Source organism: Azolla caroliniana, unplaced genomic scaffold (assembly GCF_043228905.1).
Source record: "Azolla caroliniana isolate FFs.n. ecotype wild unplaced genomic scaffold, voAzoCaro1.0.p SCAF_2, whole genome shotgun sequence".
In the NCBI taxonomy this organism is placed as follows: Eukaryota; Viridiplantae; Streptophyta; class Polypodiopsida; order Salviniales; family Salviniaceae; genus Azolla; species Azolla caroliniana.
In genome coordinates this window covers 22,619,028-22,641,870 of record NW_028230437.1, presented here as the reverse complement: position 1 = coordinate 22,641,870, position 22,843 = coordinate 22,619,028, and the positions used below count along the sequence as shown (strand labels likewise).

Sequence of the window (22,843 nt, the reverse complement as noted above, 5' to 3'; positions counted from 1 at the left end):
TGATAATAAGCATACCTTATTCAAAGTCAAATCATACTCCATTTGTATAAAATGACCCAAGGTGTGTTATTTTGTATGCTAGCATTATCCATGACAAGGTCTAGAAGAGAAACAAAACGTACAAAAAATGGCAAAGGTATTATAATATTCTATGCTACACTCAACTATTCATAGTTAATGCTAGCATTTTTTTGAGATCTCAATGCAAGAAAAGCCATCTAATCATGCTTTATAAATGGTTCACATCTTTGACAAGATGAGCCAAAACAGAACTATTTGTATGGGCAGAGAAACATAATTCATTTGATACATGACACAAAATATGGCTCTCATCTTCTTTGACAAGGTAAGCAAAAAAAGAACTACTTGTATGGGTGGAGAAACGTAATTCGTTTGATACATGGTACTAAATATGGTACCCATCTTCTTTGACAAGATAAGCAAAAAAGGAACTACTTTATATGGGCAGAGAAACGTCATTCATTTGATATATGACACAACATATGGTACCCATCTTCTTTGACAAGATAAGCAAAAAAACAACTAGTACGGGCAGAGAATTGCGATTCATTTGATACATGATACAAAATATAGTAGTGTTTGCAAAGAAATAGAAAAAATGCATAAACCATATAACATTAGATACATGATAGCAATCTAACATGAGAAATGAAAAATGTATCACTTAGTGTCCAAAAGAGGAAAATGACCAATGCAACAAAGTTATTACCGATATCCGATACACATCAAAGGCGTGCTTCAAGTTTATATGAGAGTAACATGCACAAACGGTTATGAAATCAACGATACAACCATAATCATCCTATACATGGTACATATGTCACACAGAAGGGCTTTAGAGAAAGAGTGGTGAATTTCATAGCCACATCTTGAACCCTTCAGTATATAGGTTGTTACTCAGAAACTTTGACTACTTTCTTTTTCTATAATTTTTCAACTGGAAGGTAGGGCTTAAGGGGACAACGGAGGCACAAGCATTCGTCCAACGCCAAGATGCTCTTCAGCGAACTCATCGTCATTTTTCGAAAGCATAGCTTTGAGATCTAGCTCAACACTGGATCGTTTGAGGATTCTCGATCGAGGAAGTATCTTCCTTTGCACACAATAACTGAAATATCTTGGGTACACAACTACGTCCGAAACAGGATGACAAAGAACATTCTTCAAGATCTCAAACTTGGGCTTAAGAACATGATCAACCGAGTAACCCAAGAGAGGAGGGAAACCAGATATCATGAAGGCAATGTCTTTGTTACTGAGCCCCATGCTTTGCAAAAACCATACCCTGTTGGCATTTCACTAGATATCAGCATTTTTGTTGAAATCAAATGAATCATAGTCACAATACCAAACTAAAACAAAAAATCAAAGTAAACATGAAAAAGGAAAAAACAAAAATCAAATTGAGAGGATCTTCAGGGAGTTTCTTTCCTTGGATGCAATAGGTTGTGAATTCAAATACTGACTCTGCTGTATCTTTGCCGGAAAATTTTAATAGCTTCTCCCCAAAACCACATTCATAATTGCAATAAAAAAAGTAATAATATATTGATAGGGCCCGTTTTTATGTCAGTTATAGGTGAAGAGTTCCATTGCCAACTCCATTCTTCATTGCCATAAGATGGCAAAGATTACTCGATAACCTTTGTGTGAAAATCCATATTCAATTGAAATCAAATTGTTAATAATATAAAATGTACAGTGCCACGTAGGTCTACAGTTCAAGGTAAGAAAGGGCACGTTTTTCAAGCAAGAAATCCAGTCAATTGAAATCAAATTGCAAATAATAATATTGGCAGGGTTTGTAGGGCCAAATCTCCTGATCAAAAGAAATGTTCATATTGATGAACATAGAAAAGGTACTGTAGCTAGGATTTTTAGAGATAAGATTCCTTGATTACTAGAGAAGAAAAAATGCTAACATTGGCTCGCATAAAATAAAAATTATCATGTACCTTGGTTTCAAAGAGCGCTCCACACTCATTGACAGTGCTTTCGGATACTTTTGCAAGAGTAGTTTCATCCGCTCATCACGTATTCCAAGTAGGTGGAAGAATCTGATCTTCGTCTTTAGGAATGGTATGGTTGACGCAAACAAAGATGGAGACATAGCTAAAAGCTTCGGCATATCATCCTCATTGAGTCCCAAACTCTCCAAAAATCCCACAATCTAAAAGTTCATGAAGACTTACAAATCAACACACTGGCAACTGAAGATAAATTATGAATTTCCTTTTTTTTATGGTTTTTAAGTACTCACTTCCAAAAATGCTCGTGGAGTCTTTAGTAAGAGTTGTGGACTTTGGGAAATTACATGCCCAATCTTCTTCGTTTTCAAACCAATTAACACCATCTGATGAGCCATTGCCTTTAGAGTTCTTGTGGAGGATCCTAACAGATTGGGGCATTTTGTAATGGAATGTCGAACACTTCTTGGAGAAACCTGGAAAAAGTCCACTTCTTGGTGGAAGTTTTACTAAAACATCCACATACTGCTCAAAAATCTTGATAATATCAAATACTTGCCCATAGTAAGACTATTTTATCTTGCCCTAGAATCTTAGTACAGCCTTCCAACATTGTATTGATAATTGCAAACAAAACGTTTTTAGCTTAAGATAGATAATGGACATGTTATCCAACAATCTTCATGATCCAAGTTATTTTTCACAAGAACCCCATAGAAGAAAACTAACATTTCTTTTCGATAAGCAATGAACTTTGTGATGCTTTGTTCAAAGATGGTAAAAGAATTATGCAAATCAACTTCAGGAAATGAGAAAAGAATATTACTTTTGTTATCTTTAAGAATTCCACAACTTCCTTCACATTATCCTCCACACCTCTGCTCAATATCCAGGGATATTTCACAATCATCATGCCATAATCTCGCGGCTTTACATTTGCTTCCTTTGTGCAAGAAATTTAAGAAAGTTTAGATCTGCAAATATTGTATTAAGCTAGCATTTGTATGTATAACAAATTAGTTTTGAGAATCATAAAGCTAAATTTTTTTACAACAAATCAAGAAGTCTAAGATGGCACCTTCTTTAATGTTCTCAATCTATTTTGAAGCTCTTCTATGTTGTTATAGAAAAGGATTGAAGGATAGAGCATAATTATTGAAGCAAGTTTGTTCCTTGGCACACCTATTTCCTCAAAGTAGGTCATAAGAGTCTTGAGATCTGTATTGAGGTCACGGCAAAACACTTGAGGAAATTCCTCAATAAAATATGGTAGGGCTTTTCTTGGACTGCTTAAAGAGCTGATACCTCCCGGCCTTGCTTCCATCTAAAAACTTAATCATATAGTATAAATATGTCATTAACCCAACTTTTACTTCAGTATATAATCACATCATTGCTAGTAAACAAACCAAAGATTATAGTTGTGGGAAACCTTTTCAAAGAATGAAAGAGTCTTTTGAAGACTATCATCTGGACTGATCGACATCTCACGCATCATTCTACGAGATCGTACAACAATACCATCATCCCTTTCATCTCGAAGAACATCCTCGAGGAATCTCATCTAAGGAAAATATTAGGATATATGAGGTGATATTAACACTATACTAAGATCATTGTTACTATATTTATATAGAGTAAATAGAAAGATTGAAATTTTTATAAGGAACACTCTTTCACTTGGTTTTGGGTGAAACAAATTCACGCCTTCTGAACTGTTCTTGGTGATTATATGACATGACATAATCTCCATAAAAATAAACCTAACGTTTTTCACCACAACTAAGAATTAAGCTTTTATGATGGACTCTTAATGAGAGGTAACCATAAATTTCCACATGGACGTGAAAATGGGCCTAGACATTTCCATAAATCGCCGATCTAGTGCTTAGGGTTTTTAAATGCTTACTTAAAGAGACAGAAATCTACACATGAAAATTCCATTCGGATAAACAAATGAACAATAACCTTTACATAAAAATTGGCAATGGTTCGGTTCAGGTTCCAGTTTTTTTTAACGTTCGGTTTGATGGTTTTTAAATGATTTTTTTAAACAACCTTTTCAGTTTAAAGCCTAATTCTCACATTTTAGGAAAAATCTTTAAAATTTGAAATAATGCAAAATTTTAAAGACCTAAGTTGAAAACCAAAACCAAACCATGAAACCAAGTTTTTTAACGGTTTAATGGTTTGGATTTTTACCTAACGGTTCGGTTTAAACGGTTTCATGGTTCGATTCGATTCATGTTTCAAAATGTTTAAATGGTTTGGTTTTGACACTCTTTAACCAAACCGAACCGAACCGTTGTTGATTGTTACCTTTACACCAAATCCAAGCTACTATATGATAGATAATGATTCCTAACCTTTTGCATCAAATCTGAGATTTCACGTTTAGGATTTCAAAATGCATAAACAATCTTACTTTTTCCATCGCAAGATAACTAATATGTGTAATGTTTAGGGTTTCAAAATGCACATAAAAATTCCATATGGATATGAAAATAATGCCAACCTTTTGCATCAAACCTGCAATGTTTTGGGAAGAGAGAATATGGGTGATCCGAGAAATATGTTGTTTACCCACTCCGAAGCTTTCTATTAAAGCTCCACATCGCCATCGACCTCTATCAGCCAAGCACAATTCCAAAACCTTGCTATAAAAGTCTATATTTGTCTTCTTTTCAGGCTTCTTCTGAGAAGTCCATATGGAGAGCTCTTCAAGCTCTAAAGATGCATCTACAAGAGCTTGAAGTGTAACAGGAGCATTGGAAGAGACAAAGGTAGAGTCTTCTTGAGAGAGACCAACTTCTCGGAGAGACAATGACAGAGCAAAACTTGCTTGCTGAAGCATAACATAAACATTACCATCATCATTAGATTTGGTTTTGGCTGGGAATATAGTATCATTAGATTTATATTTTTCTTGGAAACTTACTTGTTGAGGAACATCATCGTCATTAGGTGCAGCTTTAGCTTGGAGAGTTATTTGTTGAAGATTACCATTATCATAATTTGGTCTAGATTTAGAATGGAATGTTACTACGTGTTTAGGAACATCATCATTAAGTTCATCTTTAGTTTGGAAAGTTTCGTGCTGAAGATCCTCCTCCTCCTCATCGTCGTCATTAGATTTAGGTTTAGAATGTAAGCCTGGTTGTTGAAAATAATCTTCCTCCTCCTCCTGATAATCACCATCATCATCATAATCAGGGTTAGCTTTATCATGGGGGCTTACCTGTTGAAGAACATTATAACTAGGTTTAGGTTTAGGTTGGAGAGGCCAAAAATCGATCTTCTTCTCTGCATCGTTGATGATTCGAGGAGATGAAGTGCAGAAACAGAGGGTTGGGAAATGAGAGGATTGGTGCGATGATGCGGCTGCGGTTGCGATTGCGGTTGCTTGTGGGCGATGGAGGAGTGAAGAAGGAGGTAAGGGAGGAGGCCTCAACATGGCCGTGCAGGTCGTCATCATCACATCGAACTGAGGGAGGAAGCATGATCATCAAAATCCATCATCCGCTCTGTGTATCTACTCTTCTTCTTCTTCTTCTTCCAACCAACATACCTGCCCTGTCTCTTCTTCTTCTGGCTTATCTTCTATCTACTACTACACCATAAACCCTCTAAATCTTAAGAGTTTGGGTGTCCATATCTTCTATATTTTGGCCTCACTCAATGTTTGGGTGTCCATATCTTCTATCTTCTGGCCTCACTCGATGTTTGGGTGTCCATATATGGCTAAACCCTCTCTAGTCGGTCGGGTCTCTTCTCCATGTCATCTGCCCGCGTGTTAAACCATGGGGGAGGGGGGGTTGAACTTTGAAATAAGCACTTGGTGGTCCATGTCTTGGTCTCTTCGTGTTGTGCATAGACAGACTCCTGTTAAATCCTTAGGTTTGGATACCTTAGTGTTAACCCTTGGGTCCGAATCATCAGAGCTCGGCTCTTGCGTACCTAAATTGATCTGTGTATGAGTCTACTACTAGAAGTCTAGAACAATACCTTTGCATTCATTCTTGTTCGCCATACATTTAAATATGCGTTAGAAAAGCGATGTTAAAAGCAAGAATTGAGATTGGAGATGTGTATTCATGTCTTTTAAGTTAATTTGAAATGTATGTACAACTTGTCGCTTAAATGACATCTTAAAAATGAGAAAACCAAGGACATCTCTATTTTGAGCTTTCTGTATTCATTTTGAATATGTTGGAGTTCCACCATGCTTTTCCATCTTCTCTTCATATTGTATGTGTGTGTGTGAGAGAGGGAGAGAGAGAGAGAGAGAGAGAGAGGTTGCCTTTGGGATTAGCTCTAAAGCAATGTGGACTAGCAACATGCAATTGCTTCTTTTGCACTATTCAAATGGAAGATAGTACTCATCGTTTCATACAATGTCCGACTACTTGTTAGATTTGGAGTTACATTTCTCAAATTTGGCAAGTTTTATCAGGGTGTTATTTGACGCCTACACACTGGGTGTTTGTACAATTCACACTGGTTGGCCCAAAATTAAAGATGGAGATCGTTTTCCGATTTTTGAGGTATTTGGGATTATGGAATAATTGGGATATGCACAATGCTTTTGTATTTGATGGTAGGCATAGAGTCAAAGCATATCTATGAAAGTCGAAGGGAGTACTAATGTGGCGATTTTCTTTATTGGAGCAAGTGGAAATTCTTTCCTTAGTGGAATGTTCGTCTTGCCTATTGGCAATTCATCATGTTCCACCACCCATGTAGTTAGTGGGTGACCATACTCCATTGTGACACCCATTGTAAGTAGTTTTCTTCACACACATTATTAATATGTTTTCATTAGAGAGAGAGAGAGAGAGAGAGCTTGTTTTATTGCCATCCTCAAAGGTTAAATATGACCTTTAGAACCAAAAGTGATCCATTTTTACACTATGTTGATACCTTTTTACACAATATGTTGGAATTGAGTAGCCACTCTTGATGTCAAGAATTTTATTAATGAAATGTTTCTCCTTAAGGTTTCTCCAAAATTTACCAGTGGTTTTCATTCACTTAGTATTCATTTTTTTATACACTTCTTTTGTATGTTTTAAACACTTTTGATGACTTTACTTATCTTTAACTATCTCTAAGTCATTGGGGCTGTCTTTGGGGTGATCAAGAGGCCGATCATGGTTTATATAACTATAGTGTAGGTCTATTGACCATGGTTGATGGTGTGGCTGTCATTTATTTGTAGTTGTGGCTCTATCTCAGTAACATGTGCCTTATATCAATGTTTTTCTAGTGCTCATGCTATAATTTGAACCACCAACTATCTAATTGTATCTTTAAGCTCTATTCTTGGTTGGGCTTTACATTGTTGGCTATCATGGAATTGATCTTGTAGTTCCAAGACCTTGAACTCTTCATTAGAAGTGCAATCCATCTAGAGGTCCACTCCTCATTGAGCTATGTTGTTTATTTTTACCTTGTCAATATCCACTGATTGAATGTGGATTATGGAGTTTTAAGATTTGAGTTGCTTCATCGGTTATTGTGTTTTGAGTGGCCTTGAGGTCTGCTTAAAGTGTGGGCCAATTGTTGTTCTAGGTTGTCTCTCTCAAAATAGGAGACTTTATAGGATGCATTGGTATTTTTCTCTAATGTTGGTGATGGATCGGAGTTGAGTATAAAGAACTTGTGATAAGACCAAACTTGTGAATGATTGCACCACAATAGTAATTTTCATCAACACATTCAAATGTGTTTAAAATACACAAAAACAAATGCGAGAGAAACAAATCAATGTCTTCATAGAGGATGACATTGCATGGTTATGTATAAAAGAGAAGTTAATATTACAATTAATGAACAAAACACCAAAATCACTACTATCTTATGGCATAACACTTACCTCATCAACCAAAGGCCAAGAGTTCAATTTTTTTTCCTGACCTTGGCTTTCAAGGGAAAAAATTATCATAAAAAAGAACCATGATACATTTTTATCCTTGTCTTAGGTCTAGCCATAAAAGGAGACGGGGTGGTCGTCCCATTAACCTTGCCTCAGATGATTTCTCCATTGATTCTTGAATGAAGCCACACTTGTCATATAGCTTAATTGCACTTTCATTCCCTATAGCCACATGGGTATACAAGTCTGTAATACCTGGAAAAAAAATGAAAGGGGATAATGGTTGATTTAATATAATTTAATCCCTACTCACTACTAGCGTACATCTCATGGACTAGTTCCCTATTGTTATCATCAAGAGTTGGTCACCATTTTTGGAGACCTCTCCCTTATGAACCCATTTTAACACATAGCAATCTTTTGATGTTATGACCACACAAATCATGGTGATGGTGATGTCTCACATGTTGAGATACACTTCACAATTTTAGGTAGTGAGATGTGTTAGATATAATCAATGATCAGCCCCAAGTTGTAAATCTATCCCCATATGTGCTCTTAGAGTGCACATTTTGTGATAGCGCCCCAAATGAGGAGCGGCTAGTGTGCAACTCGACCATATGGGTCGATAAGGTGTTAATCTAGGAAACCGTAGATGCGTAGGACACAATATATTTAGGAAAGAGAGAAATAGATAAAAGGATTGGCTAATCAAGTCAGCTAGAATATTTTGTGGGCAAGTTACGATGTACTTAGTCTTGAAGTATGCGTCATTGACTTCAAGATAAGTATTATCTAGCACTAGCCTGTACCTAGGGAGTTGGGTCATATTAAATGACAAGTCAGTTGACAGAAAAGGAATATCTCCACTACTGTCAACTGACTTGCACATTTATACTAAGATCAAACATAGATTATAAGTCACTTTTCTCACACAGTGGTAAGATTGATCATCAGTCCCCACTAATTTTGTAGTGAGCCGGTCCATATCCTATCTAAGCTCTAAGGTGTGAGCGCATGGGAAAACTACCATTTTGAACTACTCTCATATGTAATAGAAATTCTGTTTTCATATATCCATCTCTGCAGTTGTAACTCTATATACCTATCTACTCGATTCTCAATATTTCTAATATGGTATCAGAGCGAAGAGGTTGATCTAGATTAGGTATATACGGGTAGTTGCTGTCTAGCAACAGAGAGAAATAGAGAGAGAGAGAGAGACAGAGTATCAATGGCCTTGTCCACGAATGTTGCAGCTGCTCCATTGCGCATTCGCCCACCTCCATTGTCTGATGGAAAGCTAGATGGAACCAACTACACTCTATGGAAGTTCAAAATGTCTGCCATTTTGGATTCCTACGAGTTGTTGGAAACAATCATGGGACCCACAGGGGGAGACCCTGAGCCCATGGCAACCTTTGACCCTCCACACCCTACCACATCAATTCCTCCAAATGCTGATCTACTTCGAGCCTGGAAGAGAAGGAATGCTGATGCGCTATGTACCATAGTCACTGGTGTATGTGACTCCGTACTAACACTAGTGCAACATACAACTAGGGCACATGAAGCTTGGAGCATATTGGCCAGCCAGTATGAGACCAGAAACTATACAAGGATACAAAACCTCGAAAATCAGCTTGCTGCAGAGAAGCTCGCTGATGGAGAGAAAGTAGAATCCTTTGTAAAAAGGATTAAGGATCTTCAAGATCAGCTGGCGGCTGTTGGAGTAGTCGTCTCTCAAGAGGATATGGCTCGTCGGTGCATTCGAGTACTTCCTTTCAAGTATGATGGCATTGTGACAGCATTGAACACTCAGGTTCGACCCACTCCTTTAAAATTTGATGAACTAAGTGCAATGCTACTTGAAGAGGAGCTTCGGCTGAAGACAAGAGAAGAAAGGGAAGATTCAGCATTTGTCTCTAGGACTAAGGGTGAAGGGGCATCCAATTCAAACATTGCGAATAGGATACCGAAGAAGAAGAAGTTCAATGGATCATGTTTCTACTGTGACAAGAAGGGTCACACAATCAAGGATTGTCGAAAGAAGATGGCGGATGAGAAGAATGGTTCTAATAAGACTTCTTGGAGAGAGCCCGAGTCCGCTAACAATGTCGTAGATGAACTTGAGTTATGGGTCGCAACTGAAGAAGTGTGTTCTTCAGTTGACACTCAAGTTGTTGATGAGTCTTGGATTCTCGATAGTGGAGCATCCCGACATATGACCAGTAATCGTGACTGGTACAGTTCTTGGACACCTCTACAAGAGCCCATCAATGTTGTGGTCGGGAACAATGCTCGATGTCCGGCCAAAGGAACCGGAACCGTCTCCCTCAAAGCAACGACCGGTGGGACAAAGCATCTCTCTCAAGTGTTGTACGTGCCAGATCTGAAGAAGAATCTACTGTCCATTTCTGCACTGACTGACAAGGGTCTTGATGTTCGATTCAAGAAGTCGGGTGCAGAAATAACAGATTCTGCTGGCAAGGTTGTAGGAATAGGGGTGAGGCGCAACAATCTCTATGAGCTGAGCGCGTTTACCATTTCTACTGACCACAGCACAAGTACCAACACAAAGCAATGGCATGAGAGATTTGGGCATCTCAACGTTGCTGTGTTGAAGGAGATGAAGAAGTCGAATATGGTAGTTGGGTTGCCAACCCTATCTGACTTAAGTCATGTTTGTGATGCTTGTATGATGGGCAAGCATCAAAGATCAGCCATTCCAAAAGAGAGTCAAAATCGGGCAAAGACTCCTCTACAGCTAATACACATTGACCTCTCTGGAAAAATGGTGACTCCTGCAATGGGTGGATCTCTCTACTATATGCTAATAGTCGACGACTTCAGCAGAAAGATGTGGGTTTACTTCCTTCGGGAGAAGGCTGAAGCTTTTAAAATCTTCAAAAGATGGCATAAGTTTGTCGAGCGAGAGTCTGGAAAGTTAGTGAAGGAGCTACGCTCTGATCGAGGTGGAGAATTCTTATCAATAGAATTCTGTGAGTATTGCAAAGAGCATGGAATTAAGCGCCAACTTACAACTGCCTACACCCCACAACAAAATGGCGTTGTCGAACGTCGAAATCGAACAGTTGTCGAGATGGCTAGGTGTATGTTGAAGGCACAAGCGCTGCCCAACCCATTCTGGGCTGAAGCAGTGAACACAGCCGTTTACATCCTCAATCGGAGCTACACGAAGGCACTTCAAGGGAAATCACCCCAAGAAGCTTATTCAGACAAGAAACCTTCAGTGCTGCACTTCAGAACCTTTGGGTGTATGTGCTACACACATATTCCAGATGTGAGCAGAAAGAAGTTGGATGCTAAAAGCAAAAAGTGTATCTTTCTCGGATATAGTGAAGAGTCAAAGGCCTATCGACTCTACGATCCAGAGGCAAGAAAGATATTGACAAGCCGCGATGTGGTGTTCGATGAGGAACAACCACAGCTAGCTGAGAACAACAATTCTCAAGTTATCTCATCAACTGAAGAAGTATTTTACCCAATCCCGACCCATTATCCAAAAAAGGAAGCTGAACCATCTGATGGTAATGGTTCACTAGTTCAGCCTATGCCCGTCCCACATGTAAAGAAAATACCTAAGTGGGCTCAACAACTCTTCAATGATCATACTCCTAAAGTTGAGTTTCCTGAAACTTCAACTGATGGATTACGAAGATCAAGAAGAATACAGGAGCAAGGAAGAACCTCTGACCACATTGTCAACATGGCTCTGATGGTGGACATCATAGGCTCAGTGAGTGAGCCGACCTCGGTGGAGGAAGCTATGGCCGACCCGAAGTGGAAAGAGGCGATGATATCAGAATATGATAGCATCATGAAAAATGACACATGGGAGTTGGTAGAGAGGCCAACAAAGAAGAAGGTGATAGGCACGAAGTGGGTATGGAAAGTAAAGTATAAAGCTGATGGCTCTTTGGAGAAATTCAAGGCCAGGCTAGTAGCGCAAGGATACTCCCAAATTGAAGGGTTCGATGTACAAGAAACATTTGCCCGACAGCTCGCATGACAACAATTCGAATGGTCATAGCGTTGGCTGCTTCAAGAGGATGGCCGATTTATCAAATGGATGTCAAATCAGCATTTCTGAATGGGCATCTCAAGGAGGAGGTATATGTGACACAACCACCGGGGTTTGAGATACCGAATTCAGAAAACAAAGTTTGCAAGCTGAAGAAGGCACTATATGGTCTAAAGCAAGCACCAAGAGCTTGGAACAAGAGGATAGACAGCTTCTTACGATCAATCGACTTTATGCAATGTGCTTCGGATGCAAGTATGTATGTCAAAATGAAGGACGGGAAACAAGTCATCATTATCATTTACGTGGATGATCTAGTACTTACTGGTGACCATGAAGAGTGCATTGGCCAAACACAAGAGTGTTTGAAAACTGAGTTTGAAATGACAGACTTGGGGATTCTACACTACTTCCTTGGAATTGAGGTTTGGCAAACCTCGGTCGGCATCTTCATGTCACAAAGAAAGTATGCAACAGAGATCTTGAAGACCTTCGGGATGATGGACAGCAAGTCGAAGTCGACTCCAATGGAGTCAAACTACAAGCTATCCCAAGAAGACTCATCACCAATGGTTGACATAAGGAAGTATAGACAACTAGTAGGAAGTCTAATTTTCCTATGCAACACTAGGCCGGATATTTGTTTTGCAGTCAATGTGGTGAGTCGATTCAGCAACAAGCCGAAGGAGACTCATTGGAAAGCTGCTCTACGTGTATTAAAGTACATTGTGGGTACTTTAAATTATGGAATCTTCTACAAGCCAACAATTGACCAACTTAGTGGATATTGCGACTCTGATTGGGCTGGAGATAGTGATTCCAGAAAATCAGTTTCTGGATATTGTTTTTCAATAGGATCTGGAGCTGTTTCATGGAGTAGTAAAAAACAACCAACAGTGGCACTATCTTCAACGGAGGCAGAATACAAAGCAGCATGCATAGCGGCATGCGAGGTAGTTTGGCTAAGAAGAATCCTTATGGATGTGGCAGTCCCAATAAGGACGGCAACGGTATTGAGGTGTGACAATCAGAGTTGCATGGCCATTGCCAAGAACCCCGTATTTCATGCACGTACTAAACACATAGAGATTCAGTATCACTATGTGCGGGAGCTAATAAATGATGAGATTGTGGAGCTTGAGTACTGTCCAACATCAGAAAATGCTGCAGATATCTTCACAAAGGCGCTTGGAGCAGAACAGTTGCAACAACACCTTCGACGACTAGGTGTTGGCCCAATTCCAAGTGAACTCAATGGGTTGATCATTGAGGGGGCGTGTTAGATATAATCAATGATCAGCCCCAAATTGTAAATCTATCCCCATATGTGCTCTTAGAGTGCACATTTTGTGATAGCGCCCCAAATGAGGAGCAGCTAGTGTGCAACTCGACCATATGGGTCGATAAGGTGTTAATCTAGGAAACCGTAGATGCGTAGGACACAATATATTTAGGAAAGAGAGAAATAGATAAAAGGATTGGCTAATCAAGTCAGCTAGAATATTTTGTGGGCAAGTTACGATGTACTTAGTCTTGAAGTATGCGTCATTGACTTCAAGATAAGTATTATCTAGCACTAGCCTGTACCTAGGGAGTTGGGTCATATTAAATGACAAGTCAGTTGACAGAAAAGGAATATCTCCACTACTGTCAACTGACTTGCACATTTATACTAAGACCAAACATAGATTATAAGTCACTTTTCTCACACAGTGGTAAGATTGATCATCAGTCCCCACTAATTTTGTAGTGAGCCGGTCCATATCCTATCTAAGCTCTAAGGTGTGAGCGCATGGGAAAACTACCATTTTGAACTACTCTCATATGTAATAGAAATTCTGTTTTCATATATCCATCTCTGCAGTTGTAACTCTATATACCTATCTACTCGATTCTCAATATTTCTAATAAGATGATGACAATGACCACAAATAAAAGGAAAGAGACGACCAAAAAATGCACAAAGAAGAAGCATAGACATTTTTCTCCCTCCCCGTGTTAGAAGATATGATAAGAATAATACTCTATCCCTTCACCCTTATTACTTATATTAGGATCTATTCTTTTCTCACCGTTTTAAGACCTTATTACAATTATTCTTTTCTTGTGCCACTGCCATTGCAAATGTCCTAATGCTAAAGAATCAAGATATATGGAATGCACTAATGTTGTTGCCACTACCAACACCAACACCAACAATAGTGATGCTAAGATGGTAAAGAGCGAACCTATAAACCTTTATACCCTCCCAAGTGTGGAAGGGGTGTGATGATGATAAATGCCAAGATGTGATAAACGGATTGGGCATTCTCTCTTCATCATCATCCCATGCTCATTACATTCCCTAGAGCTAAATCTTTGGTATTTCCCTCTTCATATGTGTGTGTGTGTCTGTGTGTGTGTATGTGTGTGTGTGTATGAAGGAACAGTAGGCGAGAAAGATATTGAATATCTTTTTGTACTCAACATTACATGATTTGTACACACTAAGCTCTACCAGAAGTATGGTGGAAGGCAAGGCCAAAAGTCATCCAACAAGGGTGAGATGAACCTTGGTCAATGTGACACGGATCCACATGATGGACCATTAGACTTATATGGCACGCTACAATAAATATGACAAGGAATACCATTACTATATAGACTGTGAGAAAAGCTGTTAATAGCAGCAGCGGAAGACTTAAAACAAAATAGGCACAGCCAAGCTGTGAGAAGGCTGTTAGACAGCAGTAGAAAAAATGGTTGCAAAGAGCAAAGACACAGCCAAGGAATAGAGCTTGTTTTAAGTAGCAAAAAAGAAAATAAAAACTATACAAAAGAGGCTGGTATAGCCTATTTATACAAAATTGGGGAATGTGGGTGAAATGGCTGTTTGGTAGTTAAGTGACTCTTGTACTACCAAACAGGTACAAAAAACTAGGAATAAAAGGGAATATCTTGGAAAAGGTAGAAGAGAGAAAAGGCATTTAAAGCATTGCAGATTCTAGAGAGAGAAGGCATTTAAAGAGTTGCAGATTCTAGAGAGAGAAGAATCTGAGAAAAGAGAGAATGTAGTACAGAGATAATAAATATGAAAGAGAGTGCAGGTCTGGAGCTGCCACCCTCCAACACCTCCTCTCAGCTCCAGAACGGCCATCAAACATTGAGTCGACCGAGGAGCTGATTATATATATATATAGAGAGAGAGAGAGAGAGATTGTTGTCAACATAACAGTTCTGAAACCCAAGAGAGAGAAAGAAGCTATCAATTTTGTCATGCCAAGCTTTGGGAGCTTGCTTTAAGCCATACAAGGCTTTGTGTAACCTGTAGACCATGTTTTTCTGCTCTAAAATCTCGAAACCTGGAGGCTGTTCAACATAAACCTCCTCTTTCAAGTCACCGTTAAGGAAGGCTGACTTGACATCCATTTGAAAAACGGCCCATTTGTTGTGAGCAGCAAGTGCAAGCGCACATCGGATAGATGTGTACCATGCTGTTGGAGCAAAAGTTTCCTCATAATCCACTCCTTCAACTTGTGAGTAGCCTTTTGCCACTAAACGTGCCTTGTGCTTATCCAAAGTACCATCAGCATGGTATTTGGTCTTGAAAATCCATTTCAATCCAATGACTTGTCGATGTGGTGGCCGTGGGACCAGCTCCCATGTATGATTCCGCTCAATGGAATCAAGTTCAACTTCCATTGCTGCTTTCCACTTTGGAAGAACAAGGGCCTCTTTTGCTGTTGTGGGTTCTTTTGATTGCACAACAGTGCACAATAAGGCAAAGTTGCATGAGTGAAGAGGCTGTTGTGACTTACGTGTTCGAGAACCAGATGTATACTCATGAAGTTCAGCATCGGAGAGATGAGAATCACGAATGGTGGCTTGAAGCCACTTGGGAAGTGGTGGAAGTTGGTTTGTAGAGGGAGTGGAAACAAGTGGAGTTGAGGGAGAGGTTTGAATTGTTGGCAAAGTTAGAGATTGAGTAGGAGGAGATGGGGGGCTTGAAGATGAGACATCTTCGTCTAAAATAGGAGATTCCGGAGGAGCTTGGATTTCAACCATGAACTCAGGTAAAATCCTAGAGTCATCCGGCTGAGACTCCACAAAATGAACATCCCTAGATATGACTAGGGACTTTGACTCTAAATCCCATAACCTGTATGCTTTAGATTGTGTGCTGTAACCAAGAAATTTGCATTTCTTGGTTTTGGACTCAAATTTCGTCCTTTTATGATCTGAAATGTGAACATAAGCATCACAACCAAAGACTTTAAAATGAGATACTGAGGGCTTTACACCTGTAAATGCTTCTTCAGGCGTCATTCTAGCAACTGCTTTTGTTGGCCAGCAGTTGATGATGTAGACTGCTGTGTTGACAGCTTCACCCCAAAACGAGAGAGGAAGATCAGATTGAGATAGCATCGTACGAGCCATCTCTTGGACTGTCCGGTTCTTCCTTTCCACGACTCCATTTTGTTGAGGAGTATTGGGTGTAGAAAATTGGCGAGCAATGCCTCGTTGAGAGCAGAAATGGTGGAAAGCTTTGGAGATAAACTCTCCACCATTGTCCGACCTGATCTTTCTAACTTTCTTCGATGTCTCGTTCTCCACGAGAGCTACCCATTCTTGAAATTTTGCGAAGGCTTGGGATTTTTCTACAAGAAAATAAACCCAAACCTTGCGGGAGAAGTCATCAATTATAAGCATGAAGTAGCGTGCACCACCAAGAGTAGTGGTTTTCATGGGACCACAAAGATCCATGTGCACTAACTCCAAGATAGATGTTGCTCGGTGAGTGGCTTCATGAGGGAAAGGCTCTCGATGTTGCTTGCCATGAAGACAAGCAACACATGGGGTATTGGGAGATTTGAAAATAGGAAGACCCTCAACTAGTTGGGAGGAGGAGAGCTTTTGAAGAGAATCATAGTTGAGATGACCAAACCTAGCATGCCACAACGTGGGATCTTCTTGTGCCACCAAGGCATGAGAGCCTTGAAGAAGATGAAGAAGATGAGATTTGGAGTTTTCCAAGGGGCTATGGGAGCTTTTTAGGCAATATAAACCCCCTTCTTGTGTGCCACTAGCTACAATTTGTAGGCTGTTGGTGTCAATCACTTCCAAAACTGAGCTATCAAAGTAGACTCCATAACCTTGCTTGGTGATTTTGTAAACCGAAAGTAGGTTGGTAGAGATGCGAGGCACATTTAGCACATCTTGAAGAACGACAGGTTCTTCACTTGAAGAATTGTCAAGAAACACATTACCCACACATGAAGCCTCAATGCTTGAGGCATCTCCTATAGAGATTTGGGAAGAGCTAGGCTTCACATCATGCAAAATGGATTTGTCATAGGTCATGTGTGAAGTGGCACCACTATCTACTAACCACTCATCGATAGTTGAAGTAGTTGGTCCAGCCAAATGTGAAGTATGTTCCTCAATGCCAAGGAAAACTGTTTCTTTGGCTGAGTGGGCCGAGTTGGATTTCGGTGTAGGTTGATTTCTGGTAGAAGAAGAGTTCTTAGCATTGTCCCTTTTCTTTTTCCGACAATCTGGCTGAATGTGACCTTTGTAGCCACAATAATGACAAGTGAGCTCCTTGTAAGCTGGGTTGTTTGGCAGTCTTGGATTGGGTTTGTTGTAGGAGTTACCATTTTGCTTCCACTTGCCTTTACTTGTCGCATGTAGAAGCGTCTCATTGGAAGTTTGAGCACTTTTCTTCCTTGTTGCCCTATCTTGTAGCATACCAAGAAATGTATTCATGTCAGGTGTGTTGGGAAGAAGAGAAATGGTGTCACAAAAGGCTGAGAATGACTCAGGCAACTTTATCATTAGACGATGCACAAACTCAACTTCAGTGGACTTGCTTCCCAAAGAAACTAGTTCCTTTTGGAGAGTGACAAATTCCGTTATTTGATCCATGATGTTGGGAGTGTCATGAATCTTGAGATTTGCTAGTTGGCTTTCAATAGCTATCATTTGAGCATGATTAGCTCGATGATACCTCCTTTTGATGGCTGTCCATAGTTCATTGGCTGTCTCGTCATCTTTATCTTGAAATTGACGAGCGATGCTCGGTTTAATATTAAACATGAGGAAAGCATGAGCACGAGAATCCTTATCTAGCCAAGCTTCAATCTCAGTGTTAGATGAGCCGGCAACTGATTTGGTTGAAGAGGATGAAGTTACTGGTGGTTTCTTGTCACTACCATTGACTACATTCCATAAACTATGGTATTGTAGCAAGGTCTTTATTTGTAGCTCCCAATCCAAGTAATTGTTCCCATCCAAGATGGATTCTTTGGGGAGTTGGGGAATGGTTGATGAAACAATGGTGGCATGTGAGGCCATGGATATCCTCCTCTTGAGCTACAGCTGGACAATTTACAGCAGTTGTAAGTAGATACTCAGGGTCTTTCTACTTCTCCCTAGATGCTAGGTGAGGCTCAGATAAGGGGAAAAGAAAACAGAAGAGCCTCCTCTGTAGGGTTGGGAGGGAGGGATAAAAGAAGATAGGCATGTGTGCTCTTTGGCAAAAAAAATCAGGCTGAGGATATGGAGACCTCACTGCTCTGATACCATGTGAGAAAAGCTGTTAATAGCAGCAGCGGAAGACTTAAAACAAAATAGGCACAGCCAAGCTGTGAGAAGGCTGTTAGACAGCAGTAGAAAAAATGGTTGCAAAGAGCAAAGACACAGCCAAGGAATAGAGCTTGTTTTAAGTAGCAAAAAAGAAAATAAAAACTATACAAAAGAGGCTGGTATAGCCTATTTATACAAAATTGGGGAATGTGGGTGAAATGGCTGTTTGGTAGTTAAGTGACTCTTGTACTACCAAACAGGTACAAAAAACTAGGAATAAAAGGGAATATCTTGGAAAAGGTAGAAGAGAGAAAAGGCATTTAAAGCATTGCAGATTCTAGAGAGAGAAGGCATTTAAAGAGTTGCAGATTCTAGAGAGAGAAGAATCTGAGAAAAGAGAGAATGTAGTACAGAGATAATAAATATGAAAGAGAGTGCAGGTCTGGAGCTGCCACCCTCCAACATAGACAATCTCAGTATACTTATGGCGAGGACACCTAGAGTGAAAAAGGTCATGTAAATAGCCAATGGGCAAATATATCTGCTTGAGTTCACTTGCTCAAAGGAAAGTCGAAGATGCATGAGCAGGATGAAGATAATCATACCTCCAACAAAGATGGTGTGGAATACGGTTCCTGTATAGATGCTCTCGGTGTACTTATGGGCAAGCACACCTTGAGTGAAGAAGGTCATACAAATAGACAACAAGTGAATATATCGCTCAAACCAGAACAAACAATGTCCCAAATAAAAATGAACATTTTGATATGCATCAAGTCTACATCTTGAAATGGACCATAGTAAGACGGGATCACCAACATGTTTGAACCAGTCACTAGACTGAAACTCTCCACCAAGGCACTTGGCATGGACAATTTTGGAAGGCACCTAGGCTATGTCCACCCTAATTCGCCAAGCTTGACAGAGAAAATAAAATATATCAAGCCAAATGTAAGTATCATCCACGACAAAATTGAGCTTGACAGGGTGTGTTGAGAATCAAACTCAATTGTCCAATATGTGAACTCATGTGTGGTGGATATACCCATGTACTTAAAGTTCACCTCTTTCTTGTCATATCATTTATTCCTTCTCATCAAGAATAAACTACCGTTGTCATAATGTCATCAATAATTAATGAGAAAAAGTGTATTATATATGCCATTTATATAAAAGCAGTTGAGAGTGTCCTCGATTGCACCATTCACCGAGTCATCAACTATGCCATGGAACAATTGCTATTTGAGCAAAGGTATTGGATTGATTCGTGCACATTTTTCTCAGTTAAATACTATTCAAGAAATTATACAATCAATTTATCTCCTTTTTCTCTCTTTGGAGGGATTGACCAAGAGCATTTGGTGAAATGAAAATATAGGGGCATTTGGTCAAATGAAAATATAGGAGCATTTGGGGAAATGACAAAAAATTGGAGTATTTCAGAGTATCATGTTGCATGAGTATAAAGTTCCTCTCTCTCTCTCACTCCCATAAGGTAAATCATCAAAACTAAAATAACTTCAGGATGAAAAAGAAGAAAATCAATGGATACAATCAAGAACAAAAACATGTTGGCAAACGTACCTAGTGATATTGCAACTGTCCTTGCGTATGCAATAAGACTTACGCCGATGCGTTTTCTTTGCAATTCTTTTGCAACACAAACATTGCTAAGATATCCACGACATTGATTCGCTGCATTACCCTATCAATAATGCATCCAAAGTAACACTTGTTTTCAATTTTTTACACAATTTTACATCTTTTGTATTGAATACTTTCATCGAGTATTTACCTTCTCCCTTCTTTTGCTTTTTATCATAAAAATACTCACCTTACACTAGTGAAATTTAGTTTTCCAGTCTCTTTTTCTCAACTTCTATGCTTGCGCAAATGTGGGTTAAATGAGCATCTACTTGACTTGAATCTCAGCCATATCCTTATTTGAGCAATAAATAGAGATTAAGAGAATCTTAACCTGAATCAAGCACTAGATAGACTTCATTAGTTAGACTATCAAACCTCGGGACAACTTGCAATAAGTTCATCAGGCAAAACCTACACTAATTATGACTATCAAATCTCAGGACGAGTATGCTCACTAGGCCCAAACTACACTAGTTATGATTATCAAACCTCAGGATGAGTTCTGATAAGCTCACTAGGAGCAAAACAGGATGACTTGCAATCCGTTGATCAGGAAAAACCCACACCATTATGGACATAGCTTTAGGTCCAAATGGGAAGACTAATTTATCATAAATAAATAAGGAAGGATAATTATCGTAGGGTTTGAGGCAACCTAGCATGGTCAGCAACATGTAGGCACTACGTGGCGGCCAAGGAGCCTTTGGCTTAATATATAAATATGGGACTAACTACCCCATTTTATCATCTCCTGGGTGAGAGACTCGGAGACTTTGGTGGTTTGGCAAAGTTTTTGTGTCAAGGTGCCTATCATCTCATCTACGCCATGGTACATCTCTGAACCATGTATGCTGGTTTGGCGAAGTTTAAGGGTCCTCTCAAAGCCTTTGCTTGGGGGTGGTTGGGAGGAACAACGTCCTCACTTATTGATTTCTTTATTTTCAATAATATCATTAGTTTGATCTAATATTAACGATTATCAAACCTCGGGACGACTTCCGATGAGTTCATTAGGCAAAACTGCAGTTTGATTGATATCAAGAGACCCCACCACTACTTGATCCTCAGATGTTCCCATCTCTCCATCTATCTGCCATTCATGGCAAAAAATATTTTGAGGCAACTCACATATATGCATTTAATTAAAAACCTCCGTGAATTAAAAGCGAATTGACATTGTTATCTCCAACGAATAGATTGTAAATCATATGTATGCCTTTTATACATAAATGCCCACATGCACATATGGCTCAAATATTCTGTATGGTGCATTATGCATATGATCAAAACAGAGAGGAAACTCCTTTTTAGTGCATACCATGTGTCACTAGTTACTTTGTATCAGCACATGTCCCAGTATAGAGAAAGAGGTATCGATATCCTTAAAGGTCAAAAGATTGCATTTTACGTTTAAGTTTGTGAGTTCAAGTTTCGAGAAAAGATAATCATAAGTTATCACACAATGTACATACAAATAAAAATAAAACTTTAAGATTACCTTGCAGAGTGACAGTAATTCTTCATGCATACAATCAATACTGGTTGAAGGAAGAGTTGCCAATACGCAATGAACTTTTCCAAATGCCGTCCTTTTACCTTCAACCTTTTCTTTCAATGCTTCAAATTCAATGGCTGAAAGGTATTGAAGATGATCCTATATCAGTCAAGACACCACCCCTATGATCAACCAGTTTACATAGAGCAAAGTAAAACTAAGAAAAAAACAAAATACCAAATTAAAATCGATATGGTTTATGCGTGCATATAAATTTCACCCTCGCATATAAATTTATCTACATCATAGGTTAAATATCTTTGGCATGAGACGTCTTTGAGAGTCTACTGTGACATTTTTTAAAACATCCTTGTATATAAACTTATCCACATTATAGGTCTAATAATTTGGCATGAATGTCCTTGACAGTATTGTATCGCATGTTTGACATGTCTTTATTCTACAGCAATTTTTGACATGTCTTTAATGAAAACATTCCCTTGAAGTCCAAAACATGATATAACCCCTTGATCGTGAAATCAATGACACACACACACACACGCACACACACACAGCCCAAGAGATAAGGCAGTGTGTACTCACCTCTGCCCTGAAGGTGTGTTGAGGAACATGACAAAATGTGCGAACACGAAGGCTACAAGCAGATTGAAGGTGTTGATCACATGAAGCTTGGAATAGAGAGACTGTGGCATTGTCCAGTGTAGAAACAGAGACATTGCTGTGTGGAGATGCAGAACATATCAGAAATGGAGAAGAAGAAGAAGAAGAAGAAGAAGGAATGATCCAACCACAACCACTAGGGTTTCTCCTTCTCTCGTTGTGGTTGAAGGTTAAGAAGGAGGTGGTTGTGGGGTATACCAAATTCATGGTGTGATCAAACCAGCGGTGAAAGCTAAGAAAAAAAAATGGACCTCCCTGCCTACCCTCTTCTCCTGTCCTGTCCTGTCTCTTCCCTGTTATCTCTCCCAAATTGCATTCACCTTTTCCGTTATATCTCTCTCTCTTTTTTGAGTGCTTTTCCATCCATTTCTACTGCTGCCCCTCAAATCTATCTGCTTCCTCCTCACTTCTTCTTTCTTTTTCCAAAATGAAGCTACTTTCCCATTAGTTAGGAACGATTATTACAAAGAGACTCTATAGGGAGGCTTATACATAGAACGGGGAATCTACCTCCGATCAGGTTCAAGAAAATGAGACTAGTTACATCG

General features: G+C 39.3%; 2 protein-coding genes across 2 annotated transcripts; both read right to left on the bottom strand.

Annotated features, from left to right (window-relative positions):
- Positions 1-658: 658 nt before the first annotated feature.
- LOC147867631 (uncharacterized) lies at positions 659-5,442 on the bottom strand. The gene is made up of 8 exons (XM_087315729.1): positions 4,927-5,442; positions 4,504-4,833; positions 3,421-3,552; positions 3,067-3,312; positions 2,815-2,931; positions 2,282-2,464; positions 1,977-2,191; positions 659-1,306 (listed from the first exon to the last, which is right to left on the bottom strand). Exons 1-8 carry the CDS (start codon positions 5,440-5,442, stop codon positions 973-975), a joined length of 2,073 nt encoding a protein of 690 aa, XP_087171855.1. The 3' UTR covers positions 659-972.
- Positions 5,443-7,856: 2,414 nt separating this feature from the next.
- On the bottom strand, positions 7,857-22,555 carry LOC147867630 (GCN5-related N-acetyltransferase 7, chloroplastic-like). Its single transcript, XM_087315418.1, has 5 exons — positions 22,218-22,555; positions 21,618-21,773; positions 21,105-21,209; positions 20,057-20,177; positions 7,857-8,118 (listed from the first exon to the last, which is right to left on the bottom strand). Exons 1-5 carry the CDS (start codon positions 22,500-22,502, stop codon positions 7,955-7,957), a joined length of 831 nt encoding a protein of 276 aa, XP_087171544.1. The 5' UTR covers positions 22,503-22,555; the 3' UTR covers positions 7,857-7,954.
- Between the last annotated feature and the right edge of the window lie 288 nt (positions 22,556-22,843).

What these genes read in the sequence shown, in the direction of transcription:
- LOC147867631 (XM_087315729.1), bottom strand. Translation starts at nt 5,442, where the DNA reads ATGTTGAGGCCTCCTCCCTTACCTCCTTCTTCACTCCTCCATCGCCCA. An exon ending in TTGCAGGTTTGATGCAAAAG is followed by an intron (nt 3,553 to 4,503) that starts GTTGGCATTATT and finishes TATTTTCCTTAG; the next exon opens with ATGAGATTCCTCGAGGATGT. An exon ending in AATTCTTAAAGATAACAAAA is followed by an intron (nt 2,465 to 2,814) that starts GTAATATTCTTT and finishes GACTTTTTCCAG; the next exon opens with GTTTCTCCAAGAAGTGTTCG.
- LOC147867630 (XM_087315418.1), bottom strand. Translation starts at nt 22,502, where the DNA reads ATGAATTTGGTATACCCCACAACCACCTCCTTCTTAACCTTCAACCAC. An exon ending in AACACACCTTCAGGGCAGAG is followed by an intron (nt 21,774 to 22,217) that starts GTGAGTACACAC and finishes TGACTGATATAG; the next exon opens with GATCATCTTCAATACCTTTC. An exon ending in GACAGTTGCAATATCACTAG is followed by an intron (nt 8,119 to 20,056) that starts GTACGTTTGCCA and finishes TTTTTTTTCCAG; the next exon opens with GTATTACAGACTTGTATACC.